Source organism: Dermacentor albipictus, chromosome 10, assembly GCF_038994185.2.
Source record: "Dermacentor albipictus isolate Rhodes 1998 colony chromosome 10, USDA_Dalb.pri_finalv2, whole genome shotgun sequence".
NCBI lineage: Eukaryota > Metazoa > Arthropoda > Arachnida > Ixodida > Ixodidae > Dermacentor > Dermacentor albipictus.
In genome coordinates, this window is record NC_091830.1 from 80,577,042 (window position 1) to 80,596,923 (window position 19,882).

The 19,882-nt window shown below is 45.3% G+C and overlaps 1 protein-coding gene across 1 annotated transcript in view; it reads right to left on the reverse strand.

Moving 5' to 3' along the window:
- Window positions 1-298: 298 nt before the first annotated feature.
- The window catches only part of LOC139050346 (uncharacterized), a 119,274-nt gene continuing 99,690 nt past the window's right edge, over window positions 299-19,882 (reverse strand). The window contains exon 3 of the mRNA XM_070526583.1: window positions 299-691. Within this exon, the coding sequence (XP_070382684.1) occupies window positions 299-691 (393 nt within the window). The remainder of the gene's footprint in view (window positions 692-19,882) is intronic.

Genomic DNA, 19,882 nt, shown 5'->3' on the forward strand with positions numbered 1-19,882 from the left:
CCCGCATTGGACGCGGTGAGCGTCGAGCAACGCAGCGCTCGACGCGGCAACGAAATGTGCGCATGAGCAAGCGACGCACGCCTGAGCCTTAGAAACAGCTCGTTTCTAAGGCAACACCGCATTCACTAGAGGCGCTTTTGTACCGCTTTGAAGCATCGCACTCGTGGCTCAGTGGTAGCGTCTCCGTCTCACACTCCGGAGACCCTGGTTCGATTCCCACCCAGCCCATCTTGCGAGAGTGTAGCGACGCCGCGAGCGACGGCGCGAGTTGTAGCCCCGTTTCTCCTCTGTCGTGACGTCACGGTGTCACGTGGTATTCAACGCGACACCGCCGCGCCTGAGGAGCTGGGTTGAGCTCTCGTAATATGCTTCGAATAAAACGAAAATGTGTTTGAAGCATGTTGGCGGCTGCAGTGCTTCCATTCCCACTGAAGTGGCGCCAGCCATTCCAGCTGCTTTTAAAGCGTGCCGGCGTTGATGCGTCTGTCGATTTGGCAGCCGGAAATGACAGCGCTTCGGTGAGGCATGGTTCGCTGGCATGAAGGAAGGCTTCAGTGGCCTCACAGTGGAACGGGTCCTCAGTCGACCGGTCGGGCGAGCTGGTACCTCCAACCTTTGTTGCCAGAATAGCCAGCACCTGCGCATGGGCGACGTCGATCAGGTTCTCCCACGCAGCGAATCCGATGAGTATCTGCATCCAAAAACGAAAATGTGTTTGAAGCATGTTGGCGGCTGCAGTGCTTCCATTCCCACTCGCTATGACAAGATGTGCCAGAAAATGTGTGATTCAGAAGGTAATTTGAACGAAAAAACCAGTCAAAAACACAAAGGACAAGAGAAGAAGTTCACGACACAACGACTGTCGCGCCCTTGCTGGGACTACACGGATTCTAATAAACCACAGTTGATAGTCCAGTCGTTGTGTCGTGAACTTCTTCTCTTGTCCTTTGTGTATTTGACTGGTTTTTTCGTTCAAGTATGTACCAACTGGCCCAGATTTCAACCCTTCAGAAGGTAATTATTGTACATTATGTAATTAGAGGAATTATCATTGAACCTTCATTTGCTGTTGTTTGGCTACAATGAAGCCGGATGGCAAAAGAGCACAGCTTATACGTGAGAGTTTTTTCAATATTTCGCTAAAGAGAAACACCCGCTGTAACGTAAACTTATTTCGCTGTACTTATACGCTGGTTCGCCTTTTTGTTATTCTTGGCGCGCCTCTCTGTAAATACTTCGAGGTTTCAATGACTTTATCTGCCTTTGACGTTGTAGCAAACATCGTATGGCTTGAAATTTTGGCACTGTCCCTGTAGTGGTGCAGGTTGAATTCAATGTGCTCTCCCCGACGTTTTAGTTCCCATAATAGACTTCGCATTTTCCTTGACGCTCGTGAACAACAAGTCTTCTGTACGGAATGGCGAAAGCCTAGGTAATGATCAAAATAGGGGACAGGGCATTGACGAATAAAGCAAAAGACTTGCTTATTTTTTGGACAAACGAACCTCCCTTATATTTACTGGGCGGTCCTCTGAAATCCTTAAACGCACTAGTGTCTACTCGCTTTTGGGGAGAGTAATAAATTGATATTGGGGTTTTGATTGGGCATTGTCAGTGCATCATTACGAAGACCGGCAGTGTAGCCCAACTCGTACACGTAAACAGTGGAACAAAATAATACAAACGCAGCTCCATGTTTGTGTTTGGATAGTGAATCTTTTGTTCTAATCAAACAGAAATATCCGAGAGATATAACGGCTGAATACACAAAGAAATGTCGAATATTTCGTAATTCCTCGTAATGAAAAATTGGCAGTGGCTTAGCTCGGCTATGCGAGGATATACGTAGCGAAAGCTAACGCATAGCATAGTTAGCTTAGGTTAATCTTGATTGCAAGCCCAGGTAAGTCTGGTTGTGGAGCTATGTTGCGGCGTTTAGCCATTTATTCGGCGCGCTGTTCGTCTGTTTCCTGGGCGATTCGTTTCTTCTTCATCTCGTTCCGATGTCGATTCCAGGCCTCCTGTTGCTCATCATATTTGTCGCCGTCCATACTGCCACCTCAACTGTGGTTGCGGCGCACGCGAGCTCTCCTTTTCAATCCTCCGACATGTTATCAGGTATGCGACGCAGCTGGCGATGCGAGTGGAGGCGAACGCAATGAGAAGGAAGGCGGTGTGACGTCATGTGCCTCCTCAGAGCATGGTCACGGCGAAATCGCAAGTTCGCGGTAACTAAAGCTTTCGCTTTAAAAAAACTTGCTTAAATCATGCATTGCATTCGATGCCATTCCGAACTGTACATCCCGGTAACTGAGGAGCTCTTACTTGGCAAACCACTGCTTTCAGTTATCCGGTCCCCCCTTGCAATAAGTACAGCAATCCAACAAGGAAATAGCATCCTACCATATGCGCGCATTCAAGGAACGCTCGTCGAAGGGCTGAAAAATTTCCACTCGCTGGAAAGCCCCGCGCATTGTTTTTGAGGACGCAGGTATGTCACAAGGGAAATTCGGTTTTGCATAAATGAAGGCAACAAATTCCTACATTGGCTAAACGTGATCACTGAATGGTTGGGAACTATTTCGCAGACGTCATCTGCCTCATGCGTTCACTCAGCTATTCGTGCTTTTGCACAAATAATGTGCACTGCCGCAACAGAATCAATCGGAATAGTCCCAACTTGCATCGGTTGTTTTCCTTTGATGCACCTATAACTGCCGTTACCCCACATATTCGAAGAGAAACGAATGCCAGAAAATTTCAAATAGCGAGTTCCTGAACGGTGAATCAATCGAATACTTAAGACATGACCGATTCGCATAAGAAGTTCTGAATATTGGAACACTTTTTTTAATGTGATGCGTTCTATGCTTTACTCTGGACACATTGCCGTAGGTAAGTGGATACGTAGGTAGATAGGTAGGTAGTTTGCTGTATCACCTTGCTATAATAACAAGAAAGTAATATGTACCCGATAGTGAAATCAAACGTCTTCCATTGAGCACAGCAGTCTGGTACTCGCCATGATGTTTTTTTTGTTGTTCTTGCTTTGCTTGGCACATTACATCAGCAAACGAATTATTGGAAATCTTGAAAAACGAGTTATTTGGATTTTTGAAAAGTATGAATCATTACGTCGAATACATCAGTCCATTCATAAGGTTCAGAATAAGGTTCAGACTGTTCCCGATATTTCTCTCTCACGTATGCGACACTCTCCACAGTCTTCGCATACAAGAGGTACGTTGACATCTCCATGCTATACTTGCACACGTGTCTTCCATATACTGTGGAGGCTGTGGTGCCTGGTGAACTCTCGAAGGAAAGGATGATTCACCGGCAGTCGTGCAGCTGTCTCTGGTGCTGTTCACGCTTCATCGTTCACACAAGGCTTTCAGTGTCACCGCAATCTGCGTCCCGGCAGTCTTACGAACAAGCAGTCCGATTCCATATCATTGGCTCTTCGAACATCCAGAACTGGCAGGCGAGACGAAAGCCGGCCCGGGCTATGACTGGACCTGGCACCGACTGTGACGCATGGACAATGATGTCTAACTTCAAGACGACAAGGCCGCCCTCCGACTACCGCGAGGGCCAGTCTCCCAATCCTGACAGATTGACCGTCACGAGAGGCCCCTAATTGATGACATGTTCATTGTCGAGAACTCCTGGGGAAAGGCGTGGATGGCAGGTTCACTGTTTACCACGTGGTTGCCTTGTATTACGCAACGTTGGAGATAACAGAGCCGGCAAAAGCGTAGGGGTTCAGCAAAAAAGTGGCAGTACTGCAACAAGGTGGGATGCTGGGGGCGGGATAGGCTGTGAACGGTTCGGCGTTTGTGATTGGCCATTGAATTTTCTCGACGAGGGAAAGAGGGAAATAGACGCCATAAAACGCGCATCTGTACTGCTGTAGACACAGAGAGAGAGACAGAGGAAAGGGGAAAGGCAGGGAGGTTAATCAGAGGGGAAGATCCGGTTTGCTACCCTACGCTGGGGAGAGAGGGGAGGGGTAGGTAAAGAGGTGACAAAGTAGAGATAAAGAAAGAAAGGAGCGTAGACACACAATCACAGTCGGTCACAGTCGCCGCATACTGTCATCGCACAGCACAGTAACACTTGCAGCATTATAAACATCTGTTCAGGCTACAGCCGCTTGTCCAATTCTATCGTCCTCAAAAACCGCAACAGTGCCCTCGTCGCCCTCTGCTGCGATGGCTTGTGATGGCGGCACTTTAAAATAAGTTCCTCTGTGAGAGGTCTTTGGTCAAAGCGCGCTATCGCGATTGCGATTGATCGTCTGTGTAAATTATAGCGAGGACAGTCACAAAGAAGGTGTTGAAGAGTCTCCTCGTTACCACACTCCTCACACGAGGCGTCGTCGGCCCATCTAATTCGGAAAGCAAAAGACTTGGTGAAAGCCACCCCTAGCCATATTCGACAAAGCAGGGTAGCTTCGCGACGGCAGAGTCCAGCTGGAATGCAAAGGCGTAGAGAGGAGTCAAGGTTGTGGAGTCGGTTGCTTTGAAAACTTCCAGCGTTCTACAAGGAGAACGTGATGTCACGGCCGAGAATTCCAAGTTTTCTAGCGGCATCTGTCCTTGATAACGGTATCGGCTCCTCTTCGTCCGCTTGAAGAGCCGACCGAGCGGCGTTATCTGCGTGTTCGTTCCCTATGACTCCGCAGTGACTTGGAAGCCACTGAAATGTCACGTGGTGTCCTTTCTCAGTCAATGTATGGATTAGTTCTCTAATCTCAAATACCAGTTGTTGATGTGGTCCGCGCCGCAGGGCTGATAGCAAAGATTGAAGTGCTGCCTTCGAGTCAATAAATATTGACCACCTTCGAGGTTGTTCTTGGCTGACGAGACGAAGCGCAGCGCGAAGAGCTGCAAGTTCCTGCTGTAGGCAAAACAGAGAGGCTCCTACATACAAAAACTTTAGGATGTAGTGTGCTTCAAGAGTTGGAGCCATGTTTGTAAAACTCAATCATGTGAATATGAACATAAACCTTTTTCTCATTTCTTGAACGTCGCTCGCGACCTTTCTTCCTCACGGTACCTGGCACAACGCCATCCATGGAAGCTTCGTGACTGCACAGGCCCCCCGACTTCATAACAATGCCTAGGAGCATGTTAGGATGATATTATACGCCTCCCATGTTTTCAAATGGTAGAAATGTGACTCCATATGTCTTTGAAGGCGACTCTTTAGTGATTGTGCGCTGGAGGATGTCCCACAAAGACACAGGTTCCGAACAGGCTATGGAAACATGTTCTATCGTTTGCTATTTCTTTCAAAATCAATGTTCATTCTGCTAAGGTTCGAAAAAGCCTTTTTGTTCAAGGAAAGTTTCTCACAAGAAAAGAATACAATGCACTTAAAAATTATTTTGGCCATGATTTATTTAGCAGCCACTTGCCTATCTAAAGTGCATTTTGTCCCTCACCGCGACTGTATATTGAGCGATGCATGGGTGTAGAGATCACTGTATCAAGGACGTCCTTGTACAATATATGTTTCGTGACTGTGCAATAACTATCCCATAGAAAACCGGGCATTCATTATACGACAGGCAAGGACTACATACAATCGGTATTCTGTGACAGGACCACTCAGTTCACTGGATGACGGCGCCACAAATGCCGGGAGAAGACTACGTAAGCGTGCTTGGATCACAGAGTGGAAGAGAAGAGCGGGAATAAGAAAGAATTAAAAATTTTGACACGACCTGTCGCACGAAATTGTGAGCAAGACCAAGTCCTCCATTCTTAACTAAGTGGCAAAGATTGCACCGGCTGATTTTCTCCCCCACTGGATACACAAATAAGCGTAGTCGTTGTGCCGTGCAATGGGCAGTTTTTTTTTACCTTGACTCGCGATATATCTAACACGGTAATTAGGTACCACACTTTACACAGAAAAAAATATATTACATGCTGCCGATCTGACAGACAGACAGATCATGACCTTTCCCCCTATCAGCTTTTTCCATTACCTTCCCAGGTGGCACGTCAGGTTGGGCCAACGTTGGAAACATATTGGCACATCTTGGCCCAATGACGGCCTAAGATTAACAGCGTGGTTCCAATATTGGCAGTGCCATTCTGGTTCCTGGCCCAATGTTGGCCTAAGGTTAACAGCGTGGCGCCAATATTGGCTGTGCCATTCTGATAGAGATCCAACGTTGGCCCATATTACACAGTCAGTAAACAATATTGGCTGTGCCATTCTGATAGAGATCCAATGTTGGCCCATTTACACAGTCAGTAAACAATATTGGCTGTGCCATTCTGATAGAGATCCAATGTTGGCCCACTTTACACAGTAAGTAAACAATATTGGCGGTGCCATTCTGATAGAGATCCAATGTTGGCCCACTTTACACAGTCAGTAAACAATATTGGCACTGCCGTTCAACAAGGCGGGAATTATTGGACCGACTTTCGTATGGATTTGCCAATATGGGTTACTAGTTTGCTTTCTTTGGAGGACATTGGCCCGTAATAAGCTAATTTTCGCCTTGTCGGCTTTTAGTGCTCTACGACTTGCTGAGATTGAACAACGTGTTTTGAAAACTAACGCACTGATCACAGGCACACTGCACAGGAACCAAAAATATGTTCTCCCATTTCAACTCCATGAATGGTACACCTCCATTATTGCACTTCTCCTTTACCGAAATGTGTCCCCTAAAGAGAAAAGCCAGTGTACCACGTAGCAAGCAGGGGAAGTCGCATAAATTTAGCCGCTGCTTTATTGATTGTGAATAAGAACTTGAGCTTTCCATAAGAAGCAACGGTATTGCGAATTTGCCTGCGCATTGTATTTTTTGCTTGTACGCTCCGTGGCTTTAGTGGGTCAGGATTCTGAGGAGAATCGAGAATTACAGTGCCTCAGAGCTTATGGAACCGTTTAATATTTCATCGAGATGGAGCGCATATGCATTAGTGAAACTATTGTTTGTTTGTTTAGCATGCATGGCATGTTGCGGCGACATCATGCTCCTATTCTAATATATTTGTTTGTTCGAGCATGTGTAGTAAGCTCCTTGTATGAATGCCCCTGACAGAAAAAAAAATTAATTGCACGTTTTGGCATTTGCGTGTCAACAACCTCTTGTCTTTGCCTTTAGTTGGCACGGCGCATTCCGGATTTTTTTTTCGGCCTAGCTTTCCGTCCTTCAGCCCCCCCCCCTGCCTCTCCCCCACGCACCCAGGTGAGCCTGGTCAATGCTATCAGTCAAGCGTTCAGACAGCCATAAGCTGCTGTGTCGAATTGGGTGCTCTCGGAAGCATGGGGGAAAGCGGCGGGGTCACTATTGTCCTCCTTGTCGCCCTCCATCGCTGCCACCCCAAAACCCGTTCGGGCTAGGTCCAGCGGGGGAAAGTGGCGTTTACGCCGTATTCTTCGTTCACCCTTTCCTTTCACTCTTTCCTTCTATGCGTCGCTAGCATGCCGACTGGGTGCAACACCGCCTGAGTGCTTGCCGTCCGTTCTTGCCAGCGCACTCCTCTCGTGAAAAATGCTCGCTTGCGGTCGTAATTCCTACTGAGAAGCTTACATCTTGAAATACGCAGCAATGTGGCCACGAATTTTTGTTAGTGTTAGAATAAATATAGGCGAAACAACAATTAGAAAAAAAGTCGGCACTCGTGGCCACCGTCTTCGATGTGGGATGAACTCGGATACAAAGAAGCATGGATCATACAATGGTGAGTGCATTTGTTTTGCGCATGTTATAAGTTTTATCAGAAGCAATATCACCCAAGCTATATCACCCAAGCAATATCACGCGGTATATATATTACTGAAACAGGCCTGGCTAATGTAGAGTGCCTGTAATTAAAGAGCTCTTTTTATTTGCAGCCTTTGAATAGTGCCTGTAGTAGAACCACGTGTAAATCTCTGTGAATTTCACCCAAATTCCAGGACTATGATTTTATCAAGCCACGCGTGCGGCCTGATCCTGCTAGTGATACCGAGGAACCACGCTTCTTCTCACTGGCATAGGTCAAGCATCATTTCCAGCTGACAGTGTTTCTTTTCGTATAATAAATGCTTCTTTTACTAGTGTTTCTTGACGGAACTTGTCGGTTTCCACATTAAAAATTTCGCACGAAGGCCGCATTGTGTCTACACAGTCTGAAACTAGGCTTTTTGTGCTGCAGCAGGTTTTGATGCAATTTTTAATTTTAAAGTGCTACGCTGACTAGGTGTGAGCTGTAAACAAAGCGGACGGATCCTGCGCATTTTATGTCTGTTTTAAATATTACGTTACACCTTGTACAAGGTATGCCATATATGTGGAAATATTAAGAAGTGTTACTTGACAAATCTCTTGCAAGAAAGTTTCTTGATTCACCCCTTCGAACTCTCTGCTCAGACTTATAATATTGTTGCAGTATGGCGATTTTTCAAATGAAAACTTTCCCACATACATTTATCATACCAGCATCTCTGACGATGTTTCTTTTCATTTTACAGTGCAAACATTTCCTCCAAGTAATGGTGAAGTCGCTATGGGATATGGTGGCAATATCAACGAAACCACCGCGTTATCGTGGTCCTCGGGGGCCTGATAAGCCCGCTGTCATCCAAGCACTGACAAACCTGCCTACCGACGTCAGCTCCCTGCCCTAAAACCCCTGGCCAGCCCACCGTCCTCGGCACCTTGCCCAATTCCTATCTGGAGGGCAGTGCCTGTATATAAACTGTTTGAAGATAACCGAGCGTCACCCATCTAGGTCCACGGAAAATGCCTGTTTGTGAAAATTTATTCGCAAATAAACTGTCATAAACGTCAATTTCAGTATTCATTTATTATTATTTGCAATCATATATGACTTCTGCTTCTTGACATCTTTTTGTCGAGCTTTCCTAGCTACTATTGAGGAAGACGGTAAGGGCACAATTGCTACGAAAAATGCCGCTAGCAAAATGTTTGCGGTAAGAATATGTGCGTGCTCTAAAGCCAGCATATCTAGAATATTCGTCATGCAAAGGGCATTGGCTCAAAGCTGGCAATAATAATGGCAACAATATGGCTCAACACTGGTCCTACGCTGGCAGCACGATGGCTGCTGCATTGGCATAACATTGGCCCAATCTTGGCTTTAACGCTGGTCCTACGATGGCTGCTGCATTGGCATAACATTGGTGCAATCTTGGCTTTAACGCTGGTCCTACGCTGGCAGCACGATGGCTGCTGCATTGGCATAACATTGGCCCAATCTTGGCTTTAACGCTGGTCCTACGATGGCTGCTGCATTGGCATAACATTGGTCCAATCTTGGCTTTAACGCTGGGCCAGCATTGGATTGGGTTGCACTTTGCCAATATGCCAACATTGGTCCAACATTGGTACCAATTTTTGCCAGCATTGGGCCATGGTTGGACCAATGCTGGTGTGCTGCCTGGGTTGTTATTGTGCTCATTACAAAGTGCATTTGTGTCATGATAACAGTCACGTGACACTCCAAGACACTGAATAGGAAGCCGAGACCACTCCAACTTCGCAAGATATTCAGACTTATCATTCAATTTACGTGTCATGTACTATGACATCCTGTTTTCAATATTGTCCAATTACACAACCTGTCGAATGCTGCCTGCGTCTGAGTAAACCACAGATATAGCATTAGCATAGGGGAAGACCTTTACTTGGACCGTTTGTAGTACGTAACCAGTTATCAACAGACATGCACGATAGACGGCACTTCACCGTTAACAAAGACAGGGGCAGTACATTTTGCATGAGAGAGTTTTATACTTTCAAAAATGGCGCGACTCGTTCATATGATCAAAGATAGTGAAAAGAAGAATTTCATGAGTTACGCGATGAAAGGCACGCAAAGTCAAATTTAAAAAATCAACCCGATCCTAAAAAGTATCCCAACAAGAAAATCACGAATAGAACCAAATGACTCACAAGAATGAGCCGATATCCAATCCCATTACAATTAGTAGAGCACTTGTTGGTTATATTAATTAACATTTAGGTAGCCGAAGATCATCAGAGCAGAGGTTCGAACCTGGGTTATGTTACTTATGCCAAATTTCAAGGAGACGTTAAAGCTCAAATTAAACAGCCAATTAGGATCCGTGAAATTGAAGATACAATAGATGAATTGACTTGGGAAAGGGCACCCTGCAGTACCTTATGAACTAAGTGGTGTCTTTTACAAAGCCTTTCGCAACAATCTTTATGAGGTACTGTTCTTAGTATTGGATGAATCCTATGACGCACAACTTCCTTCTTCATTCACCTTGTTTTATATTGAAATAACTAGGAAAACAAGTTATCCTGGTCGACGAAGATTTGTGAGGTCTTATCGTTTTATAAACCTCACCAACGTCCATTGAAAAGTTTTAATTAAAGTTTAAGTGAGGTGGTTACAAAGTGTCCGGTAGATACGAGCTGGACCACATCAAACGTATGGTATTAAAGGTCATTCTATTGCTAGAAATACCCACGTTGCTCATAGCGTTAGGTCGCGATTGGACGCATACTTCTCAATATAGCTAGCCAGCTTTACTGACATGCTCGACGCTATGGTACTGGGCTGCTATAAGCACGAGGCCGTGGGATGGAATCCCGGCCACGGCGGCTGCTTTTCTATGGGGGCGAAAACACCCCATGTACATAGACTTAAGTGCACGCTAAAGAACCCCAGGTGGTTTTAGTTTCCGGAGTTCCCTATTACGGTGGCCTCATGATCATATCGTGGTTTTGGCGCGTAAAACCTCATAATTTAATTTTTGAAACACTCAACGCGTGCGCCACGTGTAACTTTCTGTTCTTGTTTCCTTGTTACAGCTCATGCTCTGAGGCGTCGCGTAATACTGCACTAACATAGGGAACGGTACACTGTGCTTATGACTTTGCTCGTAGCACGCTACGTAGCAATTAGGCGACGTTGTACCTAGTTCATGATCGCCGAAGCTAGTTATACTCTAACGTTTCTTTTTTCACTGGAGACACATAGTAACTGATGACATCGCAATCCATGTTCCTTTCGCTTGCGATCGTCCACTGTCTACGTAGAAACCAAGGACTGACATTTCGCAGACTAGTACACGACAAATCATTCCATTGCCGCCGTACGATAGTCTTAAACATGGTCGTGATTGCACTGCTGTAGTCACAGGCTTGTACGCTAACGACTCCCCCTCACAAGTACTAAATTCAAACGTTGGTCCATCTGGCGTTGCATTGCAGTACCCCAAACAATGCTTGCTCACCAGGTGCCCGCAAAATGCATCGCATAACCTTTATTTCCGCAGTGCATTCGATATGCACAATTTTTTTTTAAAGCGAAGCTTTCTATGTTTTTTCCTTCGGCTTTTACACTGCTGCTGCTGTCGCTGTCTTGTGCGGCGCATCGCGATGTGGTTCAGAGCATGCATATGCATGGGAGAAGTGCGGCAGAGAGAAAAAGCGACGAGAACAACTCATTTGCACCTGTCCATAGCGTCGCCACAATATCCTCATGACTGCTATAATTATCTGTGATCCTCCACGAAATCATTGCAGGAACTGCTGAGCTTATCTTCGTGCTAACATGCAACTCTTCACAGGAGAAGTCGATACAATGGTAGAGAGGAGCCGGGAAGAGCAGGCAGAGATTGGGCAAAACGAATGGAGTCACAAAACGAGTAACCAACAGCCTTGCTACTCTTCATTCCCAGGTCTCATACATGGAGGGAGAGGGTGGGAGAGGGAAAAGACGGCGTAAGAACGCAAGGAAACGTTAGTATTAGACAGGGAAGCAGTTGTCAACAAACTGGATAAATATAAAATCAAGGTACGCTACGGTGCGCTTCTTCTATTTCTGATAAACAAATTCCGTGCGAATCGGTGGCGCGAAAAAATGTCGTAGTGTATGCGGGCGGAAAGCCACATTAAAGCGCCGCAGCGTCCCGACGACTCTACGGCAGTGACCACCCAAGAAATCAACACCTCTGTACCAGCCGCTGTAGTCTTGTCGCAGTGGCGTTACTCGAGCTGGCGAGCTGGAGCCCGACCACGGCAGCCGCATTTCGACGGGGGCGAAGTGCCAGAACGCTCGCGTACTCAGATGACGGTGCATGTTAACGAATCCCAGGTGATGTAAATGAAAACGAAGTCCCTCGCTGGCGCGTGCCCCATGATGAACTTGCGAGCTTCGCAAGTGAAGCCTCATGATTTATTTAATTTTTAACACTACTGCCACAATTGGTTGCGCCGGTTGAGGTAATGACAGTGCCAAACTTCTCGCAGGCTATAAACGATAGCGCACAACAACAGCTTAAGTAAAACAAGTCTCGCAGCGTGTCTTGTGTACAACGTAGACAAACACAAGTGGCGTATTACAAGTAATGCCAAGTAATGCCAGTCAACTCACCACTCTAGTATTGCACTGAACGCTGATTAACTAGTCGCTTCGCCGTAACGATAACCACCAATTGTCCTCAATCATCGCAAACAGCGCAGAAAGCTTCGCTTACATTGATTCCTACGGTGCGTGGAATCGGCATGATCTTATTCGTTCAGTCACTCCTTAGGTATCTTTATTTTCGAGCCAATCGTCGATGCAAAAGTGGCGAGAGGTGCAGAGGCTAAATGCGAAGGATATCTGAAGTAATAGACTGGAAAAGCGACAGGCGTTGTGCCTTTTGGCCTGCCGCTTACATTCGGCCTCTCGCGCACGATCTTCGGTGGTGTTTCCCACGCGTCACCATCGTACTCTCGTCTAAGTTCGCTGCGCTGCGCTTCGTAAGGGAGCTGCCCTTCGGGAGTCCTAAGTGCGCGTGAACTCCCTATCGCAACTCATACTGAGCACCACCCAGCTAGGGTTTCTACGAGGCAGCCGATGAAACTTTAGGACATGCTGTTTTGCATGTTGTATGCGTGATTCCAAAGAATACAAGAACAGTTCGCTTCAATTTGCTGAGTGCTTGTAGCCTCGGACTTACGGGGCTATGAGCGATTGCATTTTTTGCTTGCTTGCGGCGGTATTCGTGCTTGCGCGGGTATGAGTCGTTGTTGATAGTAGTTTTTGTGTGCGGACACGAAAAGTTTATGGCGCTCTAGCAATAGCTCTAAAAAAGGTGTTGAAAAAAAAAATAATTCTAATGTGCATAACTCTGGCGATGTCCCGCCTTGACTAACGAATTTCTCTCCAGTGAAACCGAGAGGGAGAAGGCCATCAGAGGCAATGTATTCCGAACGCAAGTCCATGCTATCCAGAGCGTCCAGGAAAGGGCGGAGCGTCACGGCATTCTGTCCTCTACGTGGGCGCGGCCAGCGGCTATAATGGCATCCCGTTAGGGAGTCCTGACTGTAGCTCCTCAGTATCAAATAAAGTTCGTTGTCTGTCTGCCTGTCTGTCTGTCTGTGTAATGTGAATAAACACGAACAAGGGAATACCGTGCTATTCTTTACAGCAAAGAAGCAAAATCGAAATTGCTGACAATAGAAAAATAACTTGTGGACCACAGAAAAAGAACCTGCAGGCCATAGGAACACAAAACATGGAAATAGGCTCCTCGTTCCAAGACAGAGTACTAGGACTGTCAATGGGTTACAATTTATTTGCGTTGAGATCAGGCAAGAATACATCCTTACGTGCATTCCTTGTATTGCTTCGTGGTAACTCCGTCATTGAATTTGTCTAACATAACGGCATACCTATTTAAAAATTTTGATGCCGGTGTTCGCGAACACGGCATCAAACATGGTGCTCCCAAAATATATTGTCACTGTTCAGTGTAGAAGTTCTTACCTTACTTGTACTGATCAAATATTTCCGAACGTTACCTGTATGTACATCATGTCTTATTATTTATTATCTCCAATATTATGCAATATTATTAGTTATTACTATAAGTTACTTATAGCCCGAATTGCTCATTTTTGGAGCGGAAGAACATGACCTGAATTTGTTTCTGTTGTTGTTGTCCAGACTATAGAAGACAGCAACTAATGGAACTATGTATATGCCTAAAATATATTGCTCACTTCACATTGCATCGAACATAATATCTGAATTGATTAGTGTTACTACAACACCAGAAAGATTTTCTCGAAATTTTTGCTATGTGTGGTGCTAATGTTAATTTTTTTATATTTGTTAGTTTGCTTATTCACAAGTTGGCTTTTTCGAGTGTGTATAACGTGTATTGCTCTCCACTGTACTGCTTGTCAGTGTCTGTACATGTGTGACTGACACTTAATTTGCATGTTAAATTACTCGGCGTAAAGAGTTGTTTTCTTTACATCATTCTTTATTTTATAAACGCTGCAACCACCATGCGGTGATTTTAGCAGGCTGGCACCAATTTAATTGACACAATGGTATGTACTGAAAATGCCCAGGTTAATAAAAACCATTATTTGAGTAAATATAAAGCGCACAGGTTGGGCACACTTATGTCTCTGTCTGAACACTTATGTGCACATCTTTAGGAATGTACTCTGGTACATAAACATTGATAATCGATTTAAGCGCGCTAAGGATAAGTGTTCGTCATTGTGTGTATGCGAATGTGTAGGTTATTCTTTCCTCATCTCTTCAAGCCAGTCCTTTTTTTATTGATTAACAACGAATTGAGCAAAATCATGACACGAAAGTTGCTAGTATTTTCGATACTATCAATTAAATCAAAGTCAGTAAAGCCTTTTTTATTCCTGTTATGCAAAGTCTCGCGAGCTATGCGCCGTTTAATTGCGAATGACTTTTGATGTCGCTTCAGTTCTATCACGTGGCGGGGAGCACTGCGCCTGAAATAACCGGCGCCAACCGCGTCATTTTCACGCACGACCGTAAACAGAGCCCGTATCGATGGCTGCTACACGAGCTTGCCGATGACCTTGCAAATTAAGTCGATAAGACAGAGAAGCGTAGGCAGCCATAAAAGCCTCGTTCTGGCGTGAAATATTGTGTCGGCGAACAGTTCGTGCTTCTAGTATCGCTGGGAACATCTGCTACAGGGTTCGCGCCCTCAATGCGTCAGAATAGGACGCATACTTAAATTTATTTTCGCCACATGTGGTAGCCCGACCAATCGGCAGTGTGATCGTGGGAAGACAGATGCTAACAGGGCTCTTCTGCAAAGTCCGCAATGTTGTTCTCTAACAGTGAGGGCGTTCTTTTTTATTGCGAACCTCTCGGTTAATCTGTTTGGAGGGGCACTGCAATGCGAATTACCACGGCGTAAACACGGCGTTTTACATGCTGCGCACAGCAGGGCGAAACAGGATTTCGTTTCAGCAGTGATTTAGAGTAATTTGCTTTTGAAACACAGCCAGAGGACAAAAATGTGCGCGTCCTTAACCTTACAAGACAAGGTCGTCTGTGTCTGCTGCAGATATACGCGGAATGCAAATGCGGCCTCTATAACGTGATGAGTACCAGCAAAAGCCATGTACCACGTGGTGTGTTTACCTTGACAACGAAGTCCACGCGCGTGGTTCAAAAACTTTGCCGCGTTCATTATGCAGAAACAGACGCCCACAGAACACTGGTAAATTTATTACCTTGGCGTTCTTACGTGTTTCCTGAGCACGATGCATCGGTGCTGCAGAAAGTTGTTAAAAGCGGTGAACCGCGTTTCCAAGTCTTAGTTGAATGATGATGGCAGGTCGATAATGATTATTTCACAGACACACTTTAAATCGTGTTTAGACGTTTCAGTTAAATGATTGCGATTAGCTGATGATCACTTTAAAGTACCACTTTAAGCAACGTTTCCATGTCTTACCTAAATGACGATAACGATTCGCCAATTATAATTCTAAGGGACATTTTGAACGTCGTTTCTATGTCATATCCAAACGATGATGACGACTCGATGATGCTCATTTCAAAATCAAACTTTAAGACAGACTATTCGCTTTTATTGTTTGCCTTCCACTGGTTCTGACAAAAGTTTTTAAAAAATTTGGCCGAATGTTTGCACGTATGCATAATAAATGAGTCACTGCAGTTAACGTGTTCTTTCTAGTTTTTTTTCTAGTTTATAATATTTAGATCTTTATCGTTAAAATATTGTATTCTAATTGCGGTGTTGTATGGCAAGGATAAGCGGTGGGTGTGGATATTGTTTATTATTTGAATCACTCATTTTTGTAAAAGTAGTACTTTTCTTAAGTTACCTGCCATCGTAATCATAAAGGGGCGTTAAGTAATCTTATGCGGAGGAAAACAGCGCGTTCTGAATTTAACATTTATTGGAGACATGAGATTACCGCCAATGATCGCGCATACAACCCATTGTGGAAGGTAGCTTCTGTACCAAGTAGCCTACGTGATTATCCCACGTGAGTGTTTCTAAGAAATGAGCTTCTGAAGACCGAAAAGACCGCGCAATATCTAAACAATCTTCGTTATTGTCAACAACAGGATATTCTACACCTTCGTAACTGACTGTTCCCGCATTCCCATTGACTTCCTTGTCCTGCCGAATTTCGCTTTACAATAGTTGAATTCGGCAGCTTTTTCTTACTCTTTCATGTTATTTCTTTTTTTTATTGTTTTATTTCGCAATATGTTTTTCCATTACTTTTTTATGTTGCTGGCGCCTCCACAGGGTTCAGAGGCATTTGACGTTTGACCACTTACTGATGTTCATTTTGACTGTCGCACTACTGCTTGTAAATCGTCTGCAAATATACCTCCATTTTTAATGACACATGATTGAGCCATATTTCACTTTAAATTTCATTCGTCTCTGTGCCTGTGATGTTTCCGGTGGTGGTGCGGGTTTCGCGGTGCTACGAAACGAACCTGCACAGTATGCTGTCTGTGAGCCGCTATAACCATGTAGATATACGGAGAAGCTGTTTCAGCAAGGAGGAGTGCATTATCGGTGATAGCATTCGAGACAAGAGTGTTTGTCCGGCAATGGGACCGCTACCGTGGACTGCTGATTTGGCGTGCACACTGGCAGTGCAAAAGGAAACAATCTATGGGACCCGACCGTCACGCTTGCGAATGCAGTGTTCTGTTCTAAAAATATGGCCCGCGTGTCATCTCAAATAAAAAAGAGGACATGACCGGACCCGATGCGTACAAGCATAGCCGCCGTGACCCTCCATGAAAATATGTTGTTGCCATTGCACCGTTCAGAAAGATTCTGCCGGTCTCAAACGCCTACAGATTCGTAGGTCACGGACATCACAAACGCTCAAACGTTTTTCCAGCAACTCCAAGATAGCATGCCTTCGAGGTAGCGAATGGTTCAGTTTATTCTATTTCATAATATTCATGGCGCTAGGGGACAGTCTGGCATAAGGTCGTCTAGCGTACGGTCGTCTAGCGTACAGACTGCTCAAAACTAATTCAAATACGACGCACGGCTTCTATGTATGCAAGTATAGACAAAAGAAAGCGGTACATTCGACCTCAAATTATTTTGTTTGGAATTCTGTTAAAGTGGAATAAAAATGTAGATGTGCCCGAGATATTGCTACATATTAGGAAAAGTTGCCTGAGGTACTCGCAACGTTGTGAAAACCTCCTAGATAGTGCAAGCTCTCGCTGATTAGAACTATCACTTTTGAACTTTCTGTCTTCATTGGAACTTTCACTTTAAACAAGAACCATAAGCCAGATACTTATTTGGATGCGCGCGTGTTTGTGTATGGGTGCAGAATGTCATATCGTGTAACGTGAAATGATGGTGACTACTTTTATTCTCCGGTTCTGGCTTGTCATGAGAGTTGCCATCCAGATGTGTGTGTGTGTGTGTGTTTGTGTGTGTGTGTGTGTGTGTGTGTGTGTGTCTGTGTGTGTGTGTGTGTGTTTGTGTGTGTGTGTGTGTCATTCCCAGTGCCACTACCTAAAATATTGCTTTGTTAACAGTTGTCGTCAGTGTTAAGAAATCAGTAATATCATTGAAATCGACCTGTCAATATTAAAAGCGAATAGCCGAGAGCGACTATGCAAATATCCTTTTAGTGGGCAAAACTGGCCACCGCAGCCATGTTTTCAAAAACCCACTTGCATTACGAACGCAGCGACATCCGCAATTCCGTACCAAAAAGCGGTCTGCACAACTTATTCAAAAACACTATTTGCCGTGTTCAAGCGCCGTTGCGACGGTTCTGGCAATGCAACAGTGAAAACAGAGTACGCATAGCTGCGTCACTTCGTGTTACGCAACAACTACTGCCATTATCTAATTTTGCTGTACAGCGCAAAACATCGGGGGCTTCCGCATGCACGCCATTAATATGCACGTGCATCTGTTCTGTTTTATTTTCTTAAAATTTCGAGGACACTCGTTGCCTAATTAGCATCCGCAAATCTCGGTAGAGTTCCACTCGGCAAAAGTCCAGCAGCTTAAGAGGGTTCGCGTCGTGATCGTGACCTGTAAACAAAGAAAGAAATATGCGGGAAGGGCTCAGGGCATCGGTGTTGCCTAGGCTGGTCACGTCGTCACCCTACGGCACACCGAGTCCTCCTGGGCACAGATCTCATTTCGATGACGCTTTGGCCGGAGGCCGCCCGCTCTTCAGATCGCGCACGTGACGTCACGCCCTTTCGCGTAGACACCCAGAATATTATGAAGGCCGAAGATGGCGGAAGTCTGCGCACTGTTTGCCAAACCTGGTCGAAATCTTGGCGATGCCGCAGTGCCACAGCCCTAGTAGTACTTTTCTTGTTAAGATCCCTCCCCTCCCTCTATATATTATCTTTCTACTCGCTCTCTGCCTTCCCCCAGAGCAGGGTAGCCACCCAGACACATTTCTGGTTAACATCCTTTCCTTCTCCCTTTAGTTTCCCCTCCTCCTCCTCCTCCTCCTCCTCCCTTTTGAAGACAAAAAAGTAATAGCAACTCTAGATGGGGCATACGCAGCTTAACTGACGGCCGGTGTAGCATTGGTCCCATTGCTTCTGTCTAATGGCTATACTGGTTTGACTTTTAGCTAAAATACTCAGTGCTGTAAAACGTTATAGCCGGACCTGCCATGGGGGCATCAGAGGTCATGGCGTCGCGCCGATGAGCGCGAACACGTGGGTTGGATCACAACCGTGGCGGCCACATTCCGATGAAGGCGAATGCACAAAGGCATGTGTACCGTACATTAGGTGCGCATTACAGAAGCCCAGATGGGCAAAATCAAACCGTAGCTCTCCACTAGGGCGCCCTTCAAAACGCACTGTATCGTTTCTGACATTATGCTCGAGAATTAAAAAAAAAAAGAAAACAGAAATGAGCTTTCCGCAGAGGTTTTGCTGAATGATGTTTGACGTACATCCCAGGAGCAAAGCACAGATGTTTTAATTTCCGCAGTGCTGCATTAAATTATATGGAATAATGTCTGTGTTTGCCGGCATCAATCCGGTCATAGGCCGAAAAAAAAAACAAGAGCGTGTGGTATTCTTGAACGCCATTGAGGTAGTCCTGGTTGGAAGTGAGCGACAGCGAACAGAGACGAACATACTTCCTTTAAAGTGGGGTAGACAAACAATGTTGCCGCGACCACGCAGTCCTTATTCCACCCACTCTTATAAACGAAACATAGGATAGGCTGTATCGGGGACGCAGCCATGATGTGGTACGTGAGACGGCTTGTAAAAATGTGAGGTTGTGCGAGCTGGAACCACACGATAACGGAACTTCATATACCAAGCCAGACACAAACTATAGTACACTCCAGCTATATCGGTCATAGGGGAAGCAGTCTGTATGAAAGATTTCTAGAACATAGGAGGGAAGTGGGGAATTACCACGATGGGAACGTTTCTGTACATTGTCATGACTATGGAATAAAGAACAAGAAGTTTTTTAAACATATGCAAGATAGTAGCTCAAAATAAGACTATGGATGTTAAGGAGATAACTGAAGCAGATGCAGGTGGTGCAGTGGTAGCGCAGAGGTAGAACACCCGCT